The following is a 22,582-nucleotide window of genomic DNA, read 5'->3' as shown; positions in this document are numbered from 1 at the left end:
TATGACAGTAAAGCAAAAAGAGCAATTCAAGTAAGTCAACAGGACAAAAGTTTTTAGTTCGAATACATTTCGCAGTTCATCCAAGCTGCTTCTTCAGTTCTGGTCCTACGCTGGTGGATACTGCCTTATATCTGCCTGAAGAAAGGAGCTAACTACACTGAAACTACTCTGAAACTAACCTGGACGGCTGAGGGATTTCACGGACATCTTGCTACAGTAAAGCTAACAACAACTATCCTTCTAACATGCACTTCCTGATTATCGGACAAAACTTTCTGATACACTGAATGCCCTTCCTGACAACACATTCTTTTTTACAGGTTTAGGACTAGCACCAAATGCGAAATGGTCACACTTATAGATCGATCGGGCTGGGTATCATTCAGGACATACCTCGATACATAGGCCACAATAAGATACGGTTTTCAATACAGTGAGCTTTCAAATCAATACAATTCAGTATGATATATTTCACACTGATTCAATACAGTTTAGTGAAAAAAAGGCTAAATCATTGCTCTGAAACGAAAAGTTTACTAAGGCCACTAAGTTTGTGCAAAGTTAATATGAAAAACACCAATTTTACACTTCAAAATGGTGAAAATGTCAACACAATTATAGTTCTTACATGAAATAATTTAGTAAAATATACCAAAGATTACTCTTGGCAATATATCGATACAGCAGCTCATGATATCTATACTATATCATCAAATTAAACAATACGATATATCAATATTTCAATAGTTCAATATTTTTGCACGACCCTCTTTTACATTACGAACCTCGCACTAATTTACACACATCGATACACCGGTGTACGCAGTCTCTACGAGCAATGCTGTTAAATGTCTTGCTCAAGGTCACAACGGCAACATTCAACTGTGGAAGCTGAAATCGCACCGGAAAAGCTACCAACAACTAGCATTCTAACTTCCTGATTATCAAACAACAAAGCACTTCCTAATTTAATCCAGATGGCATGCAGCGAACATATTTTGACCTTAAGGAGTCTCCAGTCTCTAGCTCAAGAACTACCAGCAGCTCACCGAGGGATTTCTGAATTATACATATTGTGCTGAATAACTCACATTTACAATTGTAATGAATCAAGTTTATAATTTCGTTGCCTAACTTTGTGCACTAAAAAATGAAAAATGGTTTGTTTTATAGGCATCAAACTGTACCTCATTTAAGGCTCGCTCTGGATCGTATTTAGAGGCCTACTCAATTTCTTGTGACTTCTAAAATGAGTAGCTCTCTGGTATTTTTGTTTTGGAAAAGTAACTCACCGGAGGAAAAGGTTGGAGACCCCTGTTATCACGTACATCACCGCTGGAGCAAGACAAACTTTACTCAAAAACGTGTGACAAAAATGGATACAGGCCCTTTAAGTTCAGGATATATCCACTTTTTATTTTAGCTGTTACTTTTAGAGCAGTTTCACGGACGGGCCCCAAAGTACACCGTGGACCTTTTGACTCCTTACCCCTCTGGACGCACACCCTCCGGACCTCCAGTCACAACCTGTGTGTGTGTCCCAAAAACAAGACTTAAAACTCGGGGTGACCTGTCCTTTCAGGCCATGGTCCCAAAAGTATAGAATGCACTTAGAAAGCAACTAAAGACGCCTTTGTTTACAAAAGATTTTGGTTGACCGGGACATATTTTATCTTTGAAAAGTGCTACAAAAATACAGTTTACTTAGTTGCTTACTTACTTTCACACTGCCTATTCGAATTACTGGTTAATACTGACATCTCTTATGTATAGGGACATAAGGGATTATCTAGATCAGGGGTGTCCAAACTTTTTTGATCTAGGGCCACATACCTAAACACAGAGAGAGCAGAGGGCTGATCGAGGGCCATAGACTGGTTACTGGTGACAGTGAATAATTGAAATATGCGCATGTTTAACACGTTAGAATGAGCCATCAGTCTTTATTCATGCTAAGATCCTTAAAACCACACACTAAATATTAACTATTAGCTTTATCAAGGTAAAATTTAAAAAAACTTGCAGTAGAAAGTTAACTTCTAACTGATGGACAGTAATTTGGGCCAATTCACCTGGAAGCCTGAGGGCCAAGAAAAATTCATGTCAGGGCCGCATTTCGCCCACGGGCCATAATTTGGACATGCCTGATCTAGATGCATTGTGTAACTTTTCTGGTGGAGATATTATTGCTTTGCCTGAAATGTTTCACAGTATGGTATTAAACTAGTTTCTTGTTTCATGGCAACCAAACCAAACTGTTACAGGTCGTATCTGTGGAGAGGCAACCCCAATCACAGTCTGTAGTTGAATAAACGTAAATTAGAGCTGTTTAAAGTAAGCCTGATTCATCAGCCAGTTTCTATTCGTGGAAACCGTCTGACCTTGCAGCATTAGAATTTGTTTCATGGTAGCTGGGTAATTTTTATTATTTAACCAATCGCTGCTATTTGGTTATGATGTATGTAAAGTGCAGCTAACGGGGCTAACTGGTATATTAAGCTTTTCGCAAACCCGTAGGAAGAAGGGCAATAATGTCCTTCCCCTTAAAAAAAAATCACCAAACATTCTCTTTGTTCCGACTTTAAATCCTCGATCTCGGGAATCATTGCCAACACAGAATTTTTTAATACTGTCATCTACACCCATCTCGACCGCTTTGTTTACTGTTGTGCTGTACCACAAAAGGGACCCAGGCAACACTTGAGTTTGACATCATGGTTTCACAGCTCTTCGCTGATTGGCTGGGGCGCGGTCTACAACTTCTGGGGTTCTTGCAAACCATCTAGTGTATTTTGATTCCTGACCTAGTCGCTGGAGAGAAATGAAATTGAACGGAGGCACTAGGTGGCGCCAACCTGGCTACTTTAAAGTCATACTGTGGAACATTCCAGGCAGAATAATGACATATCCACAGAAAAAGACAGATGACAGACCTCCAAACAGAAAGTTACATATTGCACCATTTAATATCTATGTAAATTGCCCTTGATATGCAGAGTGAACAATACTGGAAATGCAATAAGTGGAGTTTTAAAGTGTAAAAAATATATATACAAAAAAAAAAACTATATTTATTTTGTTTGCTTACTCATTGCCACTCCTCTGCCTCCATCTAACCCTATCCTCCACATCTCCCTTCACACCCACAAACTAGCTGCCATCAGGAGAGACTTGATACGATGTAAAATGCATGTGTTTTACTTCTGCTGTAGTGCCCAAATGTGGGAGGAACTGCCTGTCACCTATAGAAGATATACTGAAAAAAAAAAAAAAAGAGAGATATTCTTGATGATACAGGAAGCATCCATTGTATTCCAAAACAATAAAACACAGTATGGTCCCTTTTATTTGAAGTGTTGTTATGGTTATATTTAGTTTTGTTTGTACAGAGAAAGGGGCTGTGACAAATTTTTGCAATAAACCAGGAAAACAGTATTATGGACAGCAATGGTTGTCTTCAAATATGCAAAACTTACTAAATAAAACTGGCATTGATATAATAATTGCAATGTTTGAATAAATGCATACATTAATATTAATACAAATAAAAATCATCGACTACCATCAACTGAAGACAAAAGTTGAATGAGTTAGGTAAAAATTAATGGGACCAGAACTGATCCTTGAGGGACTCCTGCAGTGCTCTTCTATCTTTTCGACACACTTATTAAGTGTGTACTTAGAAGTGTACTTCTTGTCCTGAAACTTTTTTTTTTTTTTTTTAAATAAACATCATATAAACTTATCTGCAATACATAAACGATATTGGCATTGATGTCATATTACCAATTTGCGTATAAAAACATAAATAAAAAAAAAAAAAAAGAATTACATGAAAAGGAACAGCCAGCACTGATCCTTGAGGGACCCCTGTAGAGTTCTTCTATATTTCCCCAAAAATTAACATGTATATTATATATATATCTATATATATATATATATATATATATATATATATATATAGATAGATAGATAGATAGATAATGATTTGAGCTAATTTAACTTGACAAGTAAAATTATCTACCAGTGGAACAAAATATTAAAATATGAAAATACATCTTGTTACACTTAAAGGTGCAGTCAGAACGCCTGTATTTCTAGGTATTTTTGAGCTATAAAACCACCTGTAATTTAATAAATATAAGGTAGAGCTGTTTAAAGTCATACTGTGGAACATGCCAGGCAAAGCAATGGCATATATGGCATAGAAACAAGCAGGTGACGGATCTCCAATCAAAAAGTTACATACGATACCTTTACGATTAAAAAACAACAATTTTTTGCACTTAAAATAAGAAACAAAATCAAATCTAATGTTGTTTGAATTAACAAAAGCACAAGTATTCCATTGGTAGATAATTTGACTTGTGAATTTGAATCTACACAGAAAGCAGCAGTGTGTCAGCCCCTGTTGATTTCTGCTCTGATGAAGATGTGACTGAGCAGAGAATATTGCTTGAATTGTAGATGTAGATTCCCCTCCTCATTCTTCATTCCAGGTGGCTAAAACACAACCTGTCAGCAGCTCACTTAAATACCTGGGCTGCTTCACTTGAGTGGGGATGTGCCGGATACTGACAGTCCACTGACAACACCACTCAAGCCCTGAGAGCCGGAGTCACTCGAATCTGAGAGACCACTTCCCCTGTCACGCACTATTAACGATGTTTATTAGTCCAGTTTTGGGTTTTGAGAACCTGTTGGCATTGATGTAGAAATTGAGTAAAAAATAACACATTGTTTTTAGTGTTTACGGTATAGCAAGTTAAAGGTACAGTGTTCTGGAGGTTTATGTCGTCTGCATGGAAATTGACAGTTAAAACTATACTTCACATTCACCGTAGAGACAGTTTTATGCCGTACTGTGGAAGACTATAGCCAGATGAACTAAATTTCTATGGAAACAAGCCGCTTCCAGGTAAAGTCAGGTTTGTGGAGATGCAAGTCCACTCACAGTAAGGATGCATGTTTTCTAATTATCTCAATGCAAAAGACAACCAAATGGAAAAAAATAAAATAAAATTAAGTGTTTATTTCAGTCTTTTCTTGGACTAAAAAATTACAAACTGTGACTTTAAGTACTTGAGGGGATACTTAAAGATACAGTATGTAACTTTATGGCTCCTACATGATTCCATACAAGTAGAACTCATACTTCTTGGAGATAAATGAGCTTAATGCCCCACTTTAGAGCTAAGGGAACAACATTTCCATGGAAACAAGCAGGTTGAGGCACTCCTCCAGGCAAATAAGAGTCAGGTTCCTGGAGAAGCAACTCCACTTACGATAAGGATGCAGGTTGGACTTTTTTTTTTTCTATGTAATTAACACAAACAAAACAAAAAACAAAACATTCTTTTCAGTAAGGGTAATTTTCTGTTATGTTTACAAGGTTAGGTTAGGTTGTAGAGCACCTGTACTGCTATTTTTAACTTTTTTATGACCCAGTGAAGTGCTCTACTTCTTTTCTTCATAAAACATCTAATCTACAATGTCTATTTTATTGTACTGTGGCTTTAAATACTTGAGTAGACACTTAAAGGTATAGTATTTCTCTCTGACACGTTACCAACAGGATTTCAAGGAAATAGAAAGCTAAAAATCATTCTCCTTGGAGTTTTATGTCACACTGTAGGAGTCTCCAACCTGTAGCTCAGGAGCTTACAAGTAGCTCGTCAAGGGATTTCTGAATTACACATATTCTCATGAATAACTCAAATTTGATGAATTAAGTGCCTATTATTGTTGTAAATCTATCATTATGGTGCCTGACTTTGTGCACTCATAAATAAATAATGGCTTATGTTTATGTTTAATCTAACTGTACCTCACCAAGTTTTCCATGGCTCTTATGTGTACTTTATTTCTTGCGACCGCTAAAATGAATAGCTCTTTGGAATTTTCATTTTGTAAAGGTAGCTCACCTGAGGAAAAAGGTTGGCGACCCCCTTTCATTTCTCTCCAGCAACTAGGTCAGGAATCGGAATACACTAGACAGTTCGCAAGGAAACTGGAAGTTGAAGAACGCACACTGGCCAATCAGCAAAGAGCTGTGAAGCACTTGACTATGGTACAGCACAAAAGTAAACAAAGCAGTCGAGATGGATTTAGACGAAGCCATACATTCTGTGTTGGCAACGATTCCCGAGATCGAGGATTTAAAGCGAAGCAAAGAGAATGTTTGGTGATTTTTATCAACAGGAAAGACATTATTGCCCTTTTTTTAACCCCTGCGAGGTCAGACAGTTCCCATGAAGTGAAACCAGCTGATGAATCAGACTAGTAGCTTACAGCCAAAGAAACAATATTTTCATGGAAACAAACAGGAGTTTTGTGGAGACGCAAGCCTGTTACTGAGCACATAGTTCAGAAAAGCATGGGCATTGTTGTAGTACTAGTCACAAGGATGACATTTAGGGATTATGAATGAACTTTGGACTCAGGAAACTTGTTCATGAATCACAACCTAAGAAAAAAATTGCAAAAAGTATTACATTTTTATAGGTAAAATAATTAGTAATGAAACTGTATTTTGGAGAATTGGCGTGTTTGTTGTAGGTGGCAAACGAGGGCGAATGAATAACTCACAAGTTTTCAGCAGGATTTAAAACTCAAAAAAAAAAAAAATAATAATAAAAAAGGAACCAATTACAAGACCTTTAAACTTCACCAAATATCACCAAACTCCCTCCAAAAACATCTTTGGTGGACTAAAGCAGTTAATTGATCTTGCAGGTTGGATTTCACTATTCAACTCGTAAACATGCAGTTTTGCTATTCAGCCCGCGCCGGCCCAGGTCGCGCCTATTTACCACAGGAAGAAAAACCTGCCCTCGTGCCCTGACCTCCACTGAACCTTTAGAACCCACTCTGTTTTGGTGCTCTTTCTTCACGGCGCCAAGAGAATGGACAGTCTCTTCAGCTTTGTAAACACCGTGGATGCAGGCTATTATAGTGAGTAAAAGTCCACATTAATTTTTTCCACACCTTAACCCTGACCTGGACCACACAAAGAAAAACATATTTTTTTAGCTTCTTTGATATTGCCAGTAAATAGAGCTATTCTTTCGGAAAAAAGCGCGGAATGAACTGGAGAATTCTTGTATGGTTACACTAGAATGAGATTTAGTATTTTCTTATAGAGAAGTGCAAGTGTTTTTATCTGGACTAACAAGAGACAGGTTCACAAGAGCTCTGGGGCATGGATTAAATTAAGTGGAGATGCATTTGCAGCCCAGTTTGTGAAGCTAGTAACTAAAAGGAAGACACACAAGGCTATTTCTGGTCACGTTGCTCTTTCAGTATAAATAAGCTTTTACATGGAAACAATGTTCAATCTGTACCTGAAGATGTTTTATCATTTAATTTAATCAACGTGCAGCTATAGATTTATACAGGACAAATGCTGTTTTCTCAAAATGCATTTTTCTTCCACTGGAACATAAGGATCAGCCCTTAAAGTAGCGTCTACAAACTCCACAAACTGTGCTTTGACAGTTCATACAGAAGAATTTGTTGATATCTAATTCTGACTTGTCGCACTTTTTACATGGTTTGGGTGGTGCTGTGACTTATACTCTGGTGCGACTTATATGTTAAAATTTTCACACTGACAGCTGCGAGGGCGCTCCAGGCTTGTGTGCTCCTGTACTACTGTCACTTTGCAATCTACTGCACATGTCAGCCGCAGAAGAAAGAGAAAGAGCCACTGTCATGTCTGGGATCATGTCATTCAATTGCACCGTTACTTCTGTATCAATGACAATTTAATATTTAAACTAGAAAAGCACTCAGAGAGCGCAGACCTCCGCCAAGGACTAAACCCATTTTTTATATAAACTGCGATAAAATCAGTCTTCTGGATCAGATCCGGATCAGCCTTTAGAATATGAAAGAGGATCCCATTGTCCATCCCTGAGTCAAATTTCATGGGGTTTGGTCAATAATTAACCGAGATATTGAGAAACAAAATTTTTGGCCCCATTTACCACAATGTTAACTAAAATTTCAAAGTGATCCAGAATCCAGGATTTCTTCCGGATCATCCCCAAAATGAAATCAGTTCTTCCTTTTCACATTTCCAACAAATCCTGAAAATTTCATCAAAATCGGTCCATAACTTTTTGAGTTATGTTGCTAACAGACAAACAAACAAACAAACAGACAAACAAACAGACAAACGCCGGCAAAAACATAACCTCCTTGGCGGAGGTAACAAACATGAAAACAACTGAAACCATCCTGTCGGGATTCAGAAAGGCCAGAATAATTCTAACTGAGGAAGAGGAATCTGCGCGGAAGTGGAAAGCAGCGCTCCGTTTACCTCTGGAGTTCCTCAGAAGTGACACAGAGGATGAAGAATTCAATGGATTTAGTGATTTGGAGTGAGATGGAGAGTTTGGTAAACTTGTTCTGTTGTTTATGCTATAGTTATCTGAAGAACTGTTATTTGAAGAAGTGCGACTTATAGTCAAGTGCGACTTATATGCCGAAAAATACGATAAGTCATAGTGAACAAATAATGTATTAAAAATGATTCAGGCTTGGTAAAAAAGAACTGTATCCAAGAGTTTGATTTTAAACCTGACTTGTCTCCCTGGATGGAGAAGTAGACATGTTCTTTTGAGCTTGAAGCCATGTTAGAACGTTATCACCTCATCAAAAACATACACAATGTTGTGATTTGTTTCATTTACACATTTTGAGTAATAAAGCATTTCTTTTACATTGAAAAAACTCAGCCTAAATATGCAAAGGTCTGTGTTAAACAAAACAAAAAAAGGTATGTTTTTGACGAGGCAACAACATTATAACATAGATCAGAAAACAGAGAAATATGGGACGCTTAAATTACAGAAACACTGTGGATGACGGCCAAGTTCTTTATGTTATACTTTGATGTTTTTGTTCTTAAGATCATCTAATCAGAAAACAGAATGAGCCTCGCAGGAGTCTCTCATTTGGATTGATAAAATGCTGAAATCCAGTTGGTTTAAACTTAAAATGTCTGATCTGAATGGTCAGTACGTAAACCCCAGCACTTGCAGCCAATCATGAATCAGTGCTAGTGTAGTTAGAGAATTCTGGAGGTTCTGAGCTTTCACATTAGACATGACCTGTCCATATATTGAAAATAAAATGCACGGAGAATAAGATGTAGTGAAAAACCAAGTTCAAAACCTTTATACTGTAAAAGCTCAGGTTAATAAGTCTTATTTAAGGTGTAGTTATGTTAATTTCCCCATATTGTTTGTTTCTCTTTACAGTGCTGTCAGAACACACACATTTCAATTCATTAAACCATCAAACAGAAAATGTATGAGTCTTTTCTTGCATTGTTACTTTTTTGCTTGCCATCTCCATAGAGACAAGCAGGTGGTGCCAACAGGTTATGTTACAGGTCAGATCTGCAAAGAGCTGCTCCCATTCACAGGAAAAATATCCGTGCTTTTCAAGGCATTTTTGATCAGTTTTTATAAAAGAAAACACTTGGTAGATGTGTTTAATGCTATACTGTGAAACATTCCAGGCAAAACTATAACATGTTAACTTAGTCAAACGGACCACCCATCGGAAAAGTTACACAGTGTACCTTTTAGCAATGATTAAATGTTAATGTAGATTATATTGTGACAGGAATTGACAGATAAGATGCTAAAACTAAAGGGAAAAATACAAATGTGGGTGTTTCAGCACATGAAAGAAGAATCTTTAATTGAAAACTGACATATCATAATGCCATGATGCATGTTTTGTTGTTTGCAAAGCACTCTTCTTTTTAATTAAAATTCACTTTGATTTAACTGACACATAGCAACTAATTAACAGTTAGGATGTCAGTTCATTATGTCTGTGAAGTTAGAAAAAGGTGCACACTATTGAGAGTCATCAGGTCCATTTTTACAGCTAACAAGAACTCGAAACCCGTAATTTATGTAAAACTTATCTCGCTCCAGTACAGATATATTGTATAAGCAGCTCATGTCTGTTGTATACTGCTGCATCTAATCTAAATAAATTGTTTTATTGTCTGCATGCTAATTACTGTTAGCGTTACCGTGACAGCGAACCTCCACTCCGGTCTCTAAAAGTTTTGAAAAGTGCTTATAAACTCAACACGGTGAATAATTAGGATGCTCAGAATGAATAAGGTAAGTGAGGAATAAGTTTAATCTGTGTATCATTCGTTTTTTCAAGATAAAACCAAAAATAAGAAAATGAAAAACATTTCTTCATTATTTCTCTTCAAAACTAAAATGAAAAAACGGATAACATTTAGTTTTTTTGTTTTTTTTCCCAGTTTTCGATTTTGTGTTTAAATGAGTAATGGAAAAAACAGATAACGGTCGTTTCCCGTTTCCGTGACTTAAAGTGCGATGCCGGACTTGCGTAAGGACTGAACCAGGACTAAAACAGGACTAAATCAGGTCTAAACCAGGTCTAAACCAGGTCTAAACCGGGACTGAACCAGGACTGAGAACAGGACTGAGACTGGGACCAGAACGGGACTGAGTCCAGGACTGATACCGGGACTGAGACCAGGACTGATACTGGGACTGAGACCAGGACTGAGACCAGGACTGAGACCAGGACTGAGACCAGGACTGACTTCAGGACCAGGACTGCGACTGGGACCAGACAGGGACTAAGACTGGTTTAGTCCTGGTTTAGTCCTGGTTTAGTCCTGGTTTAGACCTGGTTTAGACCTGGTTTAGACCTGGTTTAGTCTTGGTTCAGTTCTGGTTCAGTCCGTACACAGCGCAAAAGTCTGTTATCGCAGTTCAAGACATGGAAATGGGAAATGTCTGTTATCCATTTTTTCCATTATTCATTTAAACACAAAATTGAAAACTGAAAAAATAAATCGTTATCTTTTTTTTTTTTTAGTTTGGTTTTGGATACAAATAATGAAGAAAATAGTTGTTTTCTCATTTTTGGTTTTATTTTGAAAAAAACGAATGAACGGATGATACACGGATTAACTTTGGACCACTGTAAACCATATCAAATGAAGAGTTTTAAAGTATTTTTCATATTTTTAAAGGACATGCACTATGTAACATTTCTGGTTCAGGGGTCCTCTACTTGCTTGTCTCCCTGAACACTGAATTGCTTTTTTCTGGAATGTTCCACAATATGCCATTAACCCTCTCAAGCTTGCATTTATTGAATTACTGGTGTTTTAATGCTGCAGAATATATGGAACAACATAAATTTTTAACTATGTGGACTTGCTTCTCCACAGATTAGTGCTAGTCTTCCACTGTATGGCATAAGAAGTATCTATCACCATGGATACAAGCTTCTCTACACGTCACATCTGTGGAGAAGCAAGGCCACATGGTTCAAAAAGCATGTTTATGGATATATTCTGAAGCATTAAACATATACATTTCATTTATACATTTACTCAATTAGTAGTGTTTCAGTGCTGCAAAATATATTTAAATCAGAATCAAAATACAGTAGATGGTTTAAAAGAACCCTGGAAGTTGTAGACCGCGCACCAGTGAAGCCGAGCTGTGAAGCCATGACTCAAGCACCTGTTTTGGTTTCTTTTGTGGTACAGCACAACAGTAAACAAAGCGAGATGGATGTAGATGAAGTCATACATTCTGTGTTGGCAACAATTCCTGAGATCAAGGATTTAAAGCGGGAACAAAGAGAAAGTTTGGTGAATTTTATCAAGGGGAAAGACGTTATTGCCCTTCTTCCTACAACATTTGGGAAAAGCTTAATATGCTAGTTAGCGCTGTTAGCGGCGCATTACATACGTCACGACCAAATAACAGTGATCGGTTAAATACAAAAAGTACCTGCCTACCGTTGAGCGAATGAATCCTAATGTGAGGTCAGACGGTTTCCACAAAGATGAATCAGGCTAATATTCTGAAGCATTAAACATATAAACTTACTCATTTACTCAGTTACTAGAGTTTCAGTGCTGCAAAATATATTTAAACAGCATGGAATTTTAATTGTGTGGGCTTGCTTCTCCACTTATCTGCCCTGTAAACCCGCCACCTGCTATCCATAGAGAGAGATAGATTTTATGCCATACTGTGGAACACTAGCACTAACATCTCCATGGAAACGAGCAGGCCAGAAAAGAAAATGCACCTTTACGGCAAAACATAGGTGCAGAGGCTTTAATGCATACTGTACTTTGAAAAATATTCCCTTTTGTGAAATTATGACAGTACACGGTATTATCCCAGGTAACGTGTGAATGACATGAACTTAAATTGGGATTTTTTTTTTTTTTTTTTCGTGGCATACCTGGCGTCCCCTCAAGGCACACAGTTTTCTCCAGCGCACCGGGTGAAAATCAATGCCTCAGTCCACCTCATTATACAGTCTATGGTGTGCTCCCTTTTCACTTGACTCTGACCCAGTGGAGAGATGATTTAGCCCGGGATAATTTGAGTGAAGTGTCTTGCCCCGGGGCACAAAAACAATATGCCGTGCCAACAGGGTTAATCGAACCACCAACCTCTGATGTATCGCGCGCGTTCCTCTGTTCTCTCGACTCTTACCCGGCGGTGTGATGACGCGGCCTGGGATAATATGAGTGGTGTGTTGCCCAAGGATACAAAAACAGTAAGCATTGTCATCAGGGGTAATTGAACCACGAACCATTTTATATATTAGTAGTGTGTCCCTTGTTAACTTGTCTCACCCAGCAGTGTAGCCAGGGATAATTTGAGTGAAGCGTCTTGCCCGGGGACACAACAACAGAATGCACTGCCATCAGGGGTAATTGGAACCAGCAACCTTTGATATATTGTGTATGTCTTCAGTGCTTTCTTGGCTCTTACTCAGCAGTGAGATGATTTAGCCCCGTCTAATAATAATCTGAGTTAAGTTTCTTGCCCAAGGACACAGCAATAGTATGCAGTGCTAGCCAAATAATCAAACCCTCAACCTTTGATATATTGTGTGTGTTCGCTGTTCTCTTGACTCTTACCCAGCAGTGTGATGATGCAGCCCGGGATAATATGAGCCGTGTGTTGCCCAAGGACACAAAAACAGTATGCATTGTCATCAGGGGTAATTGAACCACGAACCATTTTATATATTGTTAGTGTGTCCCTTGTTAACTTGTCTCACCCAGCAGTGTAGCCCAGGATAATTTGAGTGAAGTGTCTTGCCCGGGGACACAACAACAGAATGCATTGCCATCAGGGGTAATTGGAACCAGCAACCTTTGATATAGTGTGATGATTTAGCCCAGTCTAATAATAATCTGAGTTATGTTTCTTGCCCAAGGACACAACAACAGTATGCAGCGCCAGCCAGATAATCAAACCCTCAACCTTTGATATACTGTGTGTGTGTTCCCTGTTCACAAGACTCTTACTTAGTAGTGTGACGATGCAGTCTGGGATAGTCTGAGTCAAGTGTCTTGCCCAAAGACACAACAGCAGAATGCTTTGCCAACAGGGGTAATCAAACCACCAACCTTTTGAATATACTGTGTGAGAGTTCCTTATTCTGTTCTTGTCTGTCTTGCCCAAGGACACAACAACATTATGCAATACCAAAAGGGGAAAATCAAACCACCAACCCTGACATATTGTGTATGTGTGTTTTAGTGTCTTGCTCAAGAACACAATAACAGCATGTAATTCTGGTTTGCTTAATTGAACTACCAACCTCTGACAAAGTGTGTGATCTTTTGACTCTTACCAGGTAGTGTCATCATTTAGCTCATCATGATTAGATTTAAGTGTCTTGCTCAAGGAAACAACAACAATATGCCATGCCGACAGGGCTAATCGAACCGCCAACCTCTGATATATTGTGTATGCTCTTTTGACTCTTATTCATTAGTGTGATCTTTTAGCCCATCATAAGCTGAGTTAAGTGTCTTGCTCAAGGAAACAACAATATGCAATGCCAACAGGGGTAATCGAACTACCAACCTCTGATATATTGTGTGATCTCTTGATTCTTACCCAGTAGTGTGATCATTTAGCCCATCATAATCGGATTTAAGTGTCTTGCCCAAGGAAACTCTTACAAAGTAGCGTGATGATGCAGGATAATAAGAGTAGTGTCTTGCTTAAGGACACAAAAACAGTATGTAATGCCCTCTTAGGTAATCAAACCTCTTATCTATTATATTTCGTGTGTGTGTTCTCTTGACTTTTACCCGGCAGTGTGATGACGCAGCTCAGCATAAACTAAGTTAAGTGTCTTGCTCAAGGAAACAACAACATGCAATGCCAATAGGGAAAAGTGAACCGCCAACCATTGATATATTGTGTGTTTGCGTTTTTTGTTCTCTTAAACTCTTGCCTAGTAGTGTGATGATTTAACCCATCATAATCAGAGATAAGTGTCTTGCTCAAGGAAACAACAACAACATGCAATGCCAAAGGGGTAATCCAACCACCAACCGCTTTATATACTGTGTGTGTCCTCTTGATTCTTACAAAGTAGCGTGATGATGTAGCCCAGGATAATATGAGTAGTGTCTTGCTCAAGGACACACAAACGGTATGTAATGCCAACAGGGGAAATTGAACCACCAACCTCTGATATATCGTGTGCGTTCTCTTGACTCTTACCCAGTAGTGTGATGATTTAGCCCATCATAATCAGAGTTAAGTGTCTTGCTCAAGGAAACAACAACAATATTCAATGCCAACAGGGGAAATCGAACCATCAATCTTTTATACATTATGTGTATATTGACTCTGAAGTTGAATGATGATGCAGCCCAAGACAATAACAGTAGAGTCTTGCTCAAGGACACAAAAACAGTATGCAATGCCCTCGTTGGTAATCAAACTTCTTATCTTTTATATTTTGTGTGTGTGTTCTCTTTAGTCTTACTCAGCAGTGTGAGTTAAATGTCTTGCTCAAGGAAACAACAACAACATGCAATGCCAACAGGGGTAATCGAACCGCCAACCTCTGATATATTATGTGTTTGTCTTTCTTGTTCTCTTGACTCTTGCCTAGTGGTGTGATGATGCAGCCCGGGATAATTTTGAGTAGTGTCTTGTCCAAGGACACAACAATAGTCTGCATTACCATCTGGGGTAATTGAACCACCAACCATTTTAGATAGTGTTTGCGTGTCCCTTATTAACTTGCCCCTTACCAAGCTTTGTGTTGATGCAGCCCGGGAGAATTTGAGTGAAGTGTCTTGTCCAAGGACACAATAACAGCATGCATTGTCATCAGGGGTAATCGAACCGCCAACCTTTCATATACCGTGTGTGTTGTCTGGACTCTTACCCAGCAGCGTGATGATGCAGCCCAGAATCGCCATGAGCGCTCCGGTGCTGAGGCCGGTGGCGGTGTAGGCGATGGCCCCGCAGGACAGGGCCACCCCGTCGGAATCGCACTCGCACACTCGCACGGACAGGGTGTTGGTGCTGCTCAGAGCCGGGGTCCCGCTGTCCACGATGAGCACGGGCAAACGGTACACGGGCTGCTCCCGCCTCCGGAAACCCCCGCGCTTGGTCAAGATGGACGCCGTGTTGTCTGGAGAGAAAAACAAAAAGAAGAGAGTTAATGTGTCTTGTTTTCATATAAAGTCAGAAAATTCTATAGACCAAGATTATTTATACACATGAGGAAGCTAAAGTCAAATGTGTAACTGTTTTGTTGGGAGTCCGTCACCTGCTTGTTTCTATGGAGACCTCATTGCTCTGTCTGGAATGTTCCACAGTATGACATTAAACAGCTCTACCTTACATTTATTCAATTATAGCTCAAAAATGCCTAGAAAACAAGGCATTTTGACTGTGAGCGAAGTTGCCTCTCCACAGATCTGACCTGTAACTTGGTCTGGTTTGGTTGTCATGAAGATGGAAAGGTTTAATGCCATCCAGGGTTTCCTGCAGAAAATTGGTTAGGCAAAGTGGTGCGAAGGGGGAGAAATGAGGAGGGGGGAGAGAGGTGCATAGAGATTATGTGCAATGATTGTAGTTTTGCAAGGATTCACGTGGTTTGGAGGGACGTAGTCAAGGTGGGGACCACTTGTTGTCAAGGCGACTGCCTTAACTATAAAGTGCTGCAGGAAACACTGCCACCCATCCATCCATCCATCTTCTTCCACTTATCCAGGGCCAGGACACGGGGGCAGAAGACTAAGCAGGGTCTCTCGGACTTCCTTCACTTCCTCCGGGGGGACCCCAAGGTGTTCCCAGGCCAGCCAAGAGACATAGTCCCTCCAGCGTGTCCTGGGTCTTCCCCGGGGCCTCCTTCCGGTGGGACATGCCCGGAACACCTCCCGAGGGAGGTGCCCAGAAGGCATCCAGAACAGATGCCTGAGTCACCTCACTTGGCTCCTGTTGATGTGGAGGAGCAGCGGCTCTACGCCGAGCTCCTCCCGTATGACTGAGCTCCTCACCCTATCTCTAAGGGAGCACCCAGACACCCTGTGGAGGAAACTCATTTCGGCCTCTTTATCGGTGATCTCGTCCTTTTGGTCATTACCCAAAGCTCATGAACAGCTTGACCGGTAAATTGAAAGCTTTTCCTTTCAGAATGTTTTGGTGAAGAGGGAGGTTTAATGCCATACTGTGTAATATTCCAAAGAAAACAATAACCTATAATCTTCATAGAGAAAAGCATTTGACTGACGCTCCACCAGAAAAGTTACACAGTGCACTTTTAATGTAGCTGGAATGCATATTTTTGTAAAACAGTGAGTTCTTCGGTCTAGTCCGTAGAGTGTGTATATAAATGGACATCCAAATGAGCATGGGCTCCATCAACTTGGTTGGCTCCAATTCACTTTGTATTGAAAAACCGTCACCCCTCTCTCCACTCTCTGCTGCTGTCAGACTCATCATTTTGGTTTTAAAATGCTCATATTAACCCGTTCTACATGATCCTGATAGATATGAACATTAACAGAAGACATACCTGAAGCAAGTTATATGCAATTATGTAGTAAAGATACACGTTAAATAGCTCAACTTCAAATTTATTTATTTTTTTTTCAAATCCTCAAAGTAGCCAAGCCCTGATCTTATCTCATTGAGCGTCTCGATGAAGTCTCCAGAAATGGTTTGCACTTCATAGTTGTGCCATATTTGGGTCAAGAAATGCCAAAGAGGATGTCTATTTTTAAAGTTTTAAGCAATTTTGAGATTACTTTTTGTTTACTGCATTCCTTTTGTGTTCATATAGTCGTTCATAGTTTTGATACTTTCAGTGAGAATCTACAATGTAAATAAAGAGGACCAAAAATGAAAACATGTGGCTGAACTTTTGACTGTTAGTGTATAAAAATCAGCCCAGAACCTCCAGACTAAATACACAATAAAAGCATTTCATAGTAAATTACTCGGTTTGGTATTAGCATTCCATTTCCTTTGTGCCTCACCAACCATCTTGAAATGCACCTCCTAATTGTGCTAATACTGAAAGACAGGTCTGCAGTCGCACTCACTTTCATTCGCGGTGTTTTTATTGATTGACAAAAGCATGTTTTTGGTGAGCCGGAGAGACACCCTAACTCAAAGAAGTCCCAATTAAAAACTAAATGTTACCAGAAAGAAACAATATAACAACAAAAAGTGTAACAAGCAATTACCCAAACATCGAAACTTTAAAGACCCCATTAGGAGACGACCAAGTAACAAAGCATAGATCAAAGACATCCAAAAGATAAAACTATGTTACGCTGTTGTTTTCCACCGACTACGTAACTCTACCAGTGTTGTTGGCTCGTTTAAAAACACAATTATATCACTTTTTTTTTTAAACTTTGATTTTCTTTAGTTTTCCAGCCTACATACCCACTGAACTGACTTTGCTTCACAGTTACAACAAAAAGTCTTTAAAGGTGCATTGTGTAACTTTTCTAGTGGGCGGTCTGCCATCTGCTTGTTTCCATGAAGATGTTGCTTTGTCTAAAATGTGTTTACCACTCTTGACAAAATTTCTAAACTTTTCTATGACTTTTTTATGAGCTAAAGTGAATTTTCCATGACTTTACTGCTCCTACATGTGTAGAATTGATCAAACATTTAGAGCTAAATATGAAATGTTAACCCTCTCCACTCACCTTATGGTTTGGTTTTATAGTTTTTGAACATTCAGAATCCTGTCAGTGCATTTACTGTCGTCTCTTTTAAACAAAAGTCGCAGATGTTCATAAATAATCATAATAGCCTCGTGAGAACTTAACAGAACGCTGTAGTTGCGTGAGAGAGATACTAAAATTCCATGACTTTTCTAAAACTTTAATTGAATTTACAAAATGCCATGCCTTTTCCAGACCTAGAAAATAACCTTTTCAATCTCCATGACCTTTCTATGATTTCCATGACCATGGGAACCCTGATTGGCTCAATAACATGTTTTCTTTCTTTTTTTTTTTTTTTTTTTTAAATTGACTTAAAAACTTGCATTCTTACTGTGAGTGGGCTTGCCTCTCCACAGATCTGGCATATAACTATGGTGTCAACTGCTGTCTATATAATGCATACTGTGGAACATTCCAGGCAATAGAGAAGCAGGTGATGGACCCTTTACTAAAACGTTACACAGTACACTCTAAGGTTATACTCCAATTTTTAGTAGTATTATTAAATGTATAATTAATTCATTGTTTTAGGCTAACACTGTGAATCTGCGATATCAGCCCCTCCATCCAACACTCATGCACACACGACCTTCATACTAGGCAGTGTAGGTGAAGTGTCTTGCCTATGGACACAACAACAGTGGCACCTGGTATTCCCAGTGGTCTCCCATTCGAGTACAAACCAGGCGCAGCCCTGCTTATGTTCTGAGATCAAGGAGGTTTGGCCATTAACTCCTCCATGGAGACAAGCAGGTCAAGTTACAGGTCACATCTATGGAGAGGCGACACTGCTCATAAACAGACTGTATAAAAGAAGTGGACGCAGTGAGTGTGACGTTACCCATAGTGTTCAGCTCCACTCAAATGAGGCTTGACATGTTAACAGTTACAGGAGCAAATCTGGAGCCAGGCTCTGTTATGAATAGGATTTTTTTAATGGACAAAATAGCAAAAAAAAAAAATAAAAATTCCGGATCATGTAGAGCGGGTTTAATACGAACATTTTAAGACCAAAATGACGAGGCTCACTGTAGCACTTACAGAGAAAGGAGCCACAATATTCCAATGTAAGTCAATTGGAGCCAGGGTCAGAAGGAGCCAGAAGAGCCTCCTGGCGTGTTAGCTATGTCCACTCATATATACGGTCTATGTGCTCACAGCAAGAATGCATGTTTCTATTTCTTATCAATAGAAATAATGAATAATTTAGAATTAATTTTTTCCTCTCTAATAAAAACCTATGTTTTTGTACAAAACATGATTTAGGCATTACAAAATGACCTTTCTAAGAATGCCTACACTTTACACTTTACTTATTTATTGTGCTTTTTTTTACTCTATGCTATAATGTTGTTTCCTCATCAAAACATACAGTACCTGGAGTTGTTTTGTTTCATTCACACACGTTTAATGCACATTTATGCTGAGTTCTTCCCTCTCACAGAAAACACTTTGTTCCACCTTATGATGCCATGTGGTAATACAGAAAGTGCTCCACTGTGTTTTTATACTCCATACTCCTTCATTAGAATCCTTTAGATAATTTTAGCCCTGGAATCGCCAATCTCTACTGAACTAAAGGTATAAAGGCAGCTCTTAGGGATGTAAAGATATCCAAATCTCACAGTACGATATTATCACGATATGCATCTCACAGTACGATATTTATTGCGATATTTTGAAGAGGCTAATATAACTGTAGATGCAACACTTTTTTGCTTTTAAAATACCTTGACAAGATTTTGGTGTGAATTATTTCCATGATAAAGTCAAGTAAAAAAACATACTTCTTCATGTTGTCTGAACTAAAATGAATCATGGGATATGTAGTTCCCAATGTTCATAAGCTGTTGCCACTATAAAACAATTCAGGAACTTGTAATACTGACGATACGATATCAGAATATTTCGGTTATTGTTACATCCCTTTGAAACCTGCTGCTTCGTGACGTCACAAGGTGGACCAGTGCATTTTGAGCTTTGGAGATGTAGACAGACTAATAATAAAGGATTACTCAAACACGTGAGAATGAAACAAACGCAACTCCGGGTCTGTTTTTGAGCAGGTAACAACATTACAACATGGCGTAAAACTCAGAAGAATCCATTTTGTGTAATCTAGGACCTATATTTGTATGCCTTTAAATAAAAACAAGAAAAACACAGCAGTCAAAGTACCACTTACAAGATAACACGACTGACGACAACTCACTCCCATGTATCTATTTACGTCTCGAGCTCAGTGCCATGAAAAGAACATTGCATGGCTGTCAGTTACCACAGTCTATATCACACCAATAGTCAGCGCTGATGGATACAACAGTACAGTAGGAGGCTCGGAGCTCTGACAGATGGTACCATTAACACAATTCATTATATGGAGCACACATCGCTCACTCCGAAGCACCTGTTGGCTAATAACGGCTTCGGTTTCATGTTCTCGTCTCCGGAGGTCCTCAGAGTGAACGAGCCCGGCGTTAAGATGGATGCACGAAGAGACAGATGTAAAGGAGATGTCATGTCGGTGTCATTTGAAGGATGGCTGCTTTGATTTGTCACAGTGTTTATGTTCAGAGGACGAGGAGAAGGAGTGCGAGTGTTGTATTGATGTGGGACGAGAAGAAGATGAAGACGCTACCTGTGTAATTGGCTTTAAAACAAATGCGTTTCTCTCTGTTTTTCTCTTGACGTTAATGTCGTGTTTAGTACTGTAAAATCTATTGAACTTCCATCAGACAAGAAGCAGTGAAGTTTTAGGGTTCAAGAATAAAAAAAAAATGTATTAAAAAAGTTGTGAACAGACAAAAACTGTTTAAATATTGAGTTCTCATTAAAGGTGTATTGTGGAGGGTCCATCAAATACTGGTGGAGGGTTTCTCAAAGACTCTTCTCCATGGATATGTTATTGCTTTGTCTGGAATGTTTCACAGTAAGTAAGTACTAGGGGTGTAACAATAATCAAAACATCATGATATCATATCGTCAAAAGTCTCAAATATTGTGGATCTTTGCTTAAATTCATTGTTATCGTTCAGCAATAGCTAAAAAAAAAAAAAAAAAAAAAAAAAACAGGGAACTACATCAACCATGATCCTTTGCTCCATTTTGGTGCAGAGTACATGAAGAAATAACAGTTCTAAGCACTTTTAAATCTTAGTTGTTTGAATTAATTCTTGTCAAGGCATTTTGACAAGAAAAAGTAGCATATTCACTATTTTGTTTGCCTCCACAAAATATCGCAATAAATATCGTACCGTGAGATGTATATCATGAAAATATTGTACTGTGAGATTTGGATATTGTTACATCCTTAGTAAGTACATTTTTATTTACAAAGCGCTTTTCACAGACAAAGACGTTTTACAGAGCATTATTCATTCACTTCATACCCAGTGGTGGCTGCCACAGCTGCCTTGGGGCAGACTGATGGAAGGAAGGCTGACTGTCTGCTCCATCAGCCCCTCTGTCCTCCATTAACACTCATGCACACAACACTTTCATACTAAGCAATGTGGGTGAAGTGTCTTGCCTAAGAACACAACAACGTTTTTTGAGACTGGCGCCCCCCTGTGGCAGCTGGTTTTCCCAGTGATCTGCCATTCTAATACTAACCAGGCCCAGCTTAGTTTGAGATCTTGTGGGATCAGGCTTTGACCAGCTGGCCAAAGTATGGTATTAAATCTTTTTGTTACAGGTCAAATCTGTGGACTGGTGACCAGTCAGAATGCCTGTTTTTGTAGGCATTTTTGAAGTCTAAAACCACCTGTAATTGAATAAATATGAGGTAGAGCTGTTTAATGTCATACTGTGGAACATTCCAGATGGAGTAATGACATATCCATAGAAACAAGCAGGAGACGGACCATAAAGTTACACAGTGCACCTTGAAATCATGTCTTTCATGAAATGCTTTTGTTTCTTTTTATGTTTTATATATATGGTTTCATAATATTTATGGCTAAAGCTCTACTCAAGCAATAGAAATGACCCCTTTACTTTACAGTGAGAAGATTCACATTTTACATATTAAAAAAACAAAACAAAACAAAACTGTCAACAAGAAATCACCAGTAAGGTTAAAAGCTATGTTGGTTGGTCTATTAAACAATTTAATCTGCTTCCTCAAGCTTGTTTCCATAGAAATGTGGATGTAACCGTCCACAGTATGGTATAAAACCATAAAGAATGTTCCCAAGTATGAATTTAACTTATATTTCCATAGAATCCTGATGTTCCTTCAGAAAGTTCCTTAAAGTTAAAGTATGATCCAAAGTGACCTGTCTCCAAAGTGCATCGGTTCACCCCAGTGCTATAAACTACATGGAATACAAAAAAAGAAAAACTGCAGATTTTCAGAGTGAAATTTGAACCCTCACAGGTGGAGTAAATTCTCTCCTTTTCAGCCTCGGGAGCCTAAGTGAACCGCTCAGTGATCAGGAGGAGCCATCAGCACCACCATCTACCACAGGAGAGAGGAGACCCAGGCACAGCGCACACTAGTCCAATCCCACCCCACATCCAAGAGGC

At 38.9% G+C, this 22,582-nt stretch overlaps 1 protein-coding gene across 2 annotated transcripts in view; it reads right to left on the bottom strand.

Moving 5' to 3' along the window:
- The window catches only part of cdh7a (cadherin 7a), a 406,174-nt gene that overhangs the window by 22,954 nt on the left and 360,638 nt on the right, over positions 1–22,582 (bottom strand). For both annotated transcript variants that reach the window (XM_020930759.2, XM_055150893.1), the window contains one exon: positions 15,250–15,498. In XM_020930759.2, the coding sequence (XP_020786418.2) occupies positions 15,250–15,498 (249 nt within the window). The remainder of the gene's footprint in view (positions 1–15,249; positions 15,499–22,582) is intronic.

Source organism: Boleophthalmus pectinirostris, unplaced genomic scaffold (genome assembly GCF_026225935.1).
Source record: "Boleophthalmus pectinirostris isolate CB_2022bp ecotype Guang Dong unplaced genomic scaffold, ASM2622593v1 HiC_scaffold_15, whole genome shotgun sequence".
Lineage (NCBI taxonomy): Eukaryota > Metazoa > Chordata > Actinopteri > Gobiiformes > Gobiidae > Boleophthalmus > Boleophthalmus pectinirostris.
This window is presented reverse-complemented; position numbering and strand designations above follow the sequence as displayed.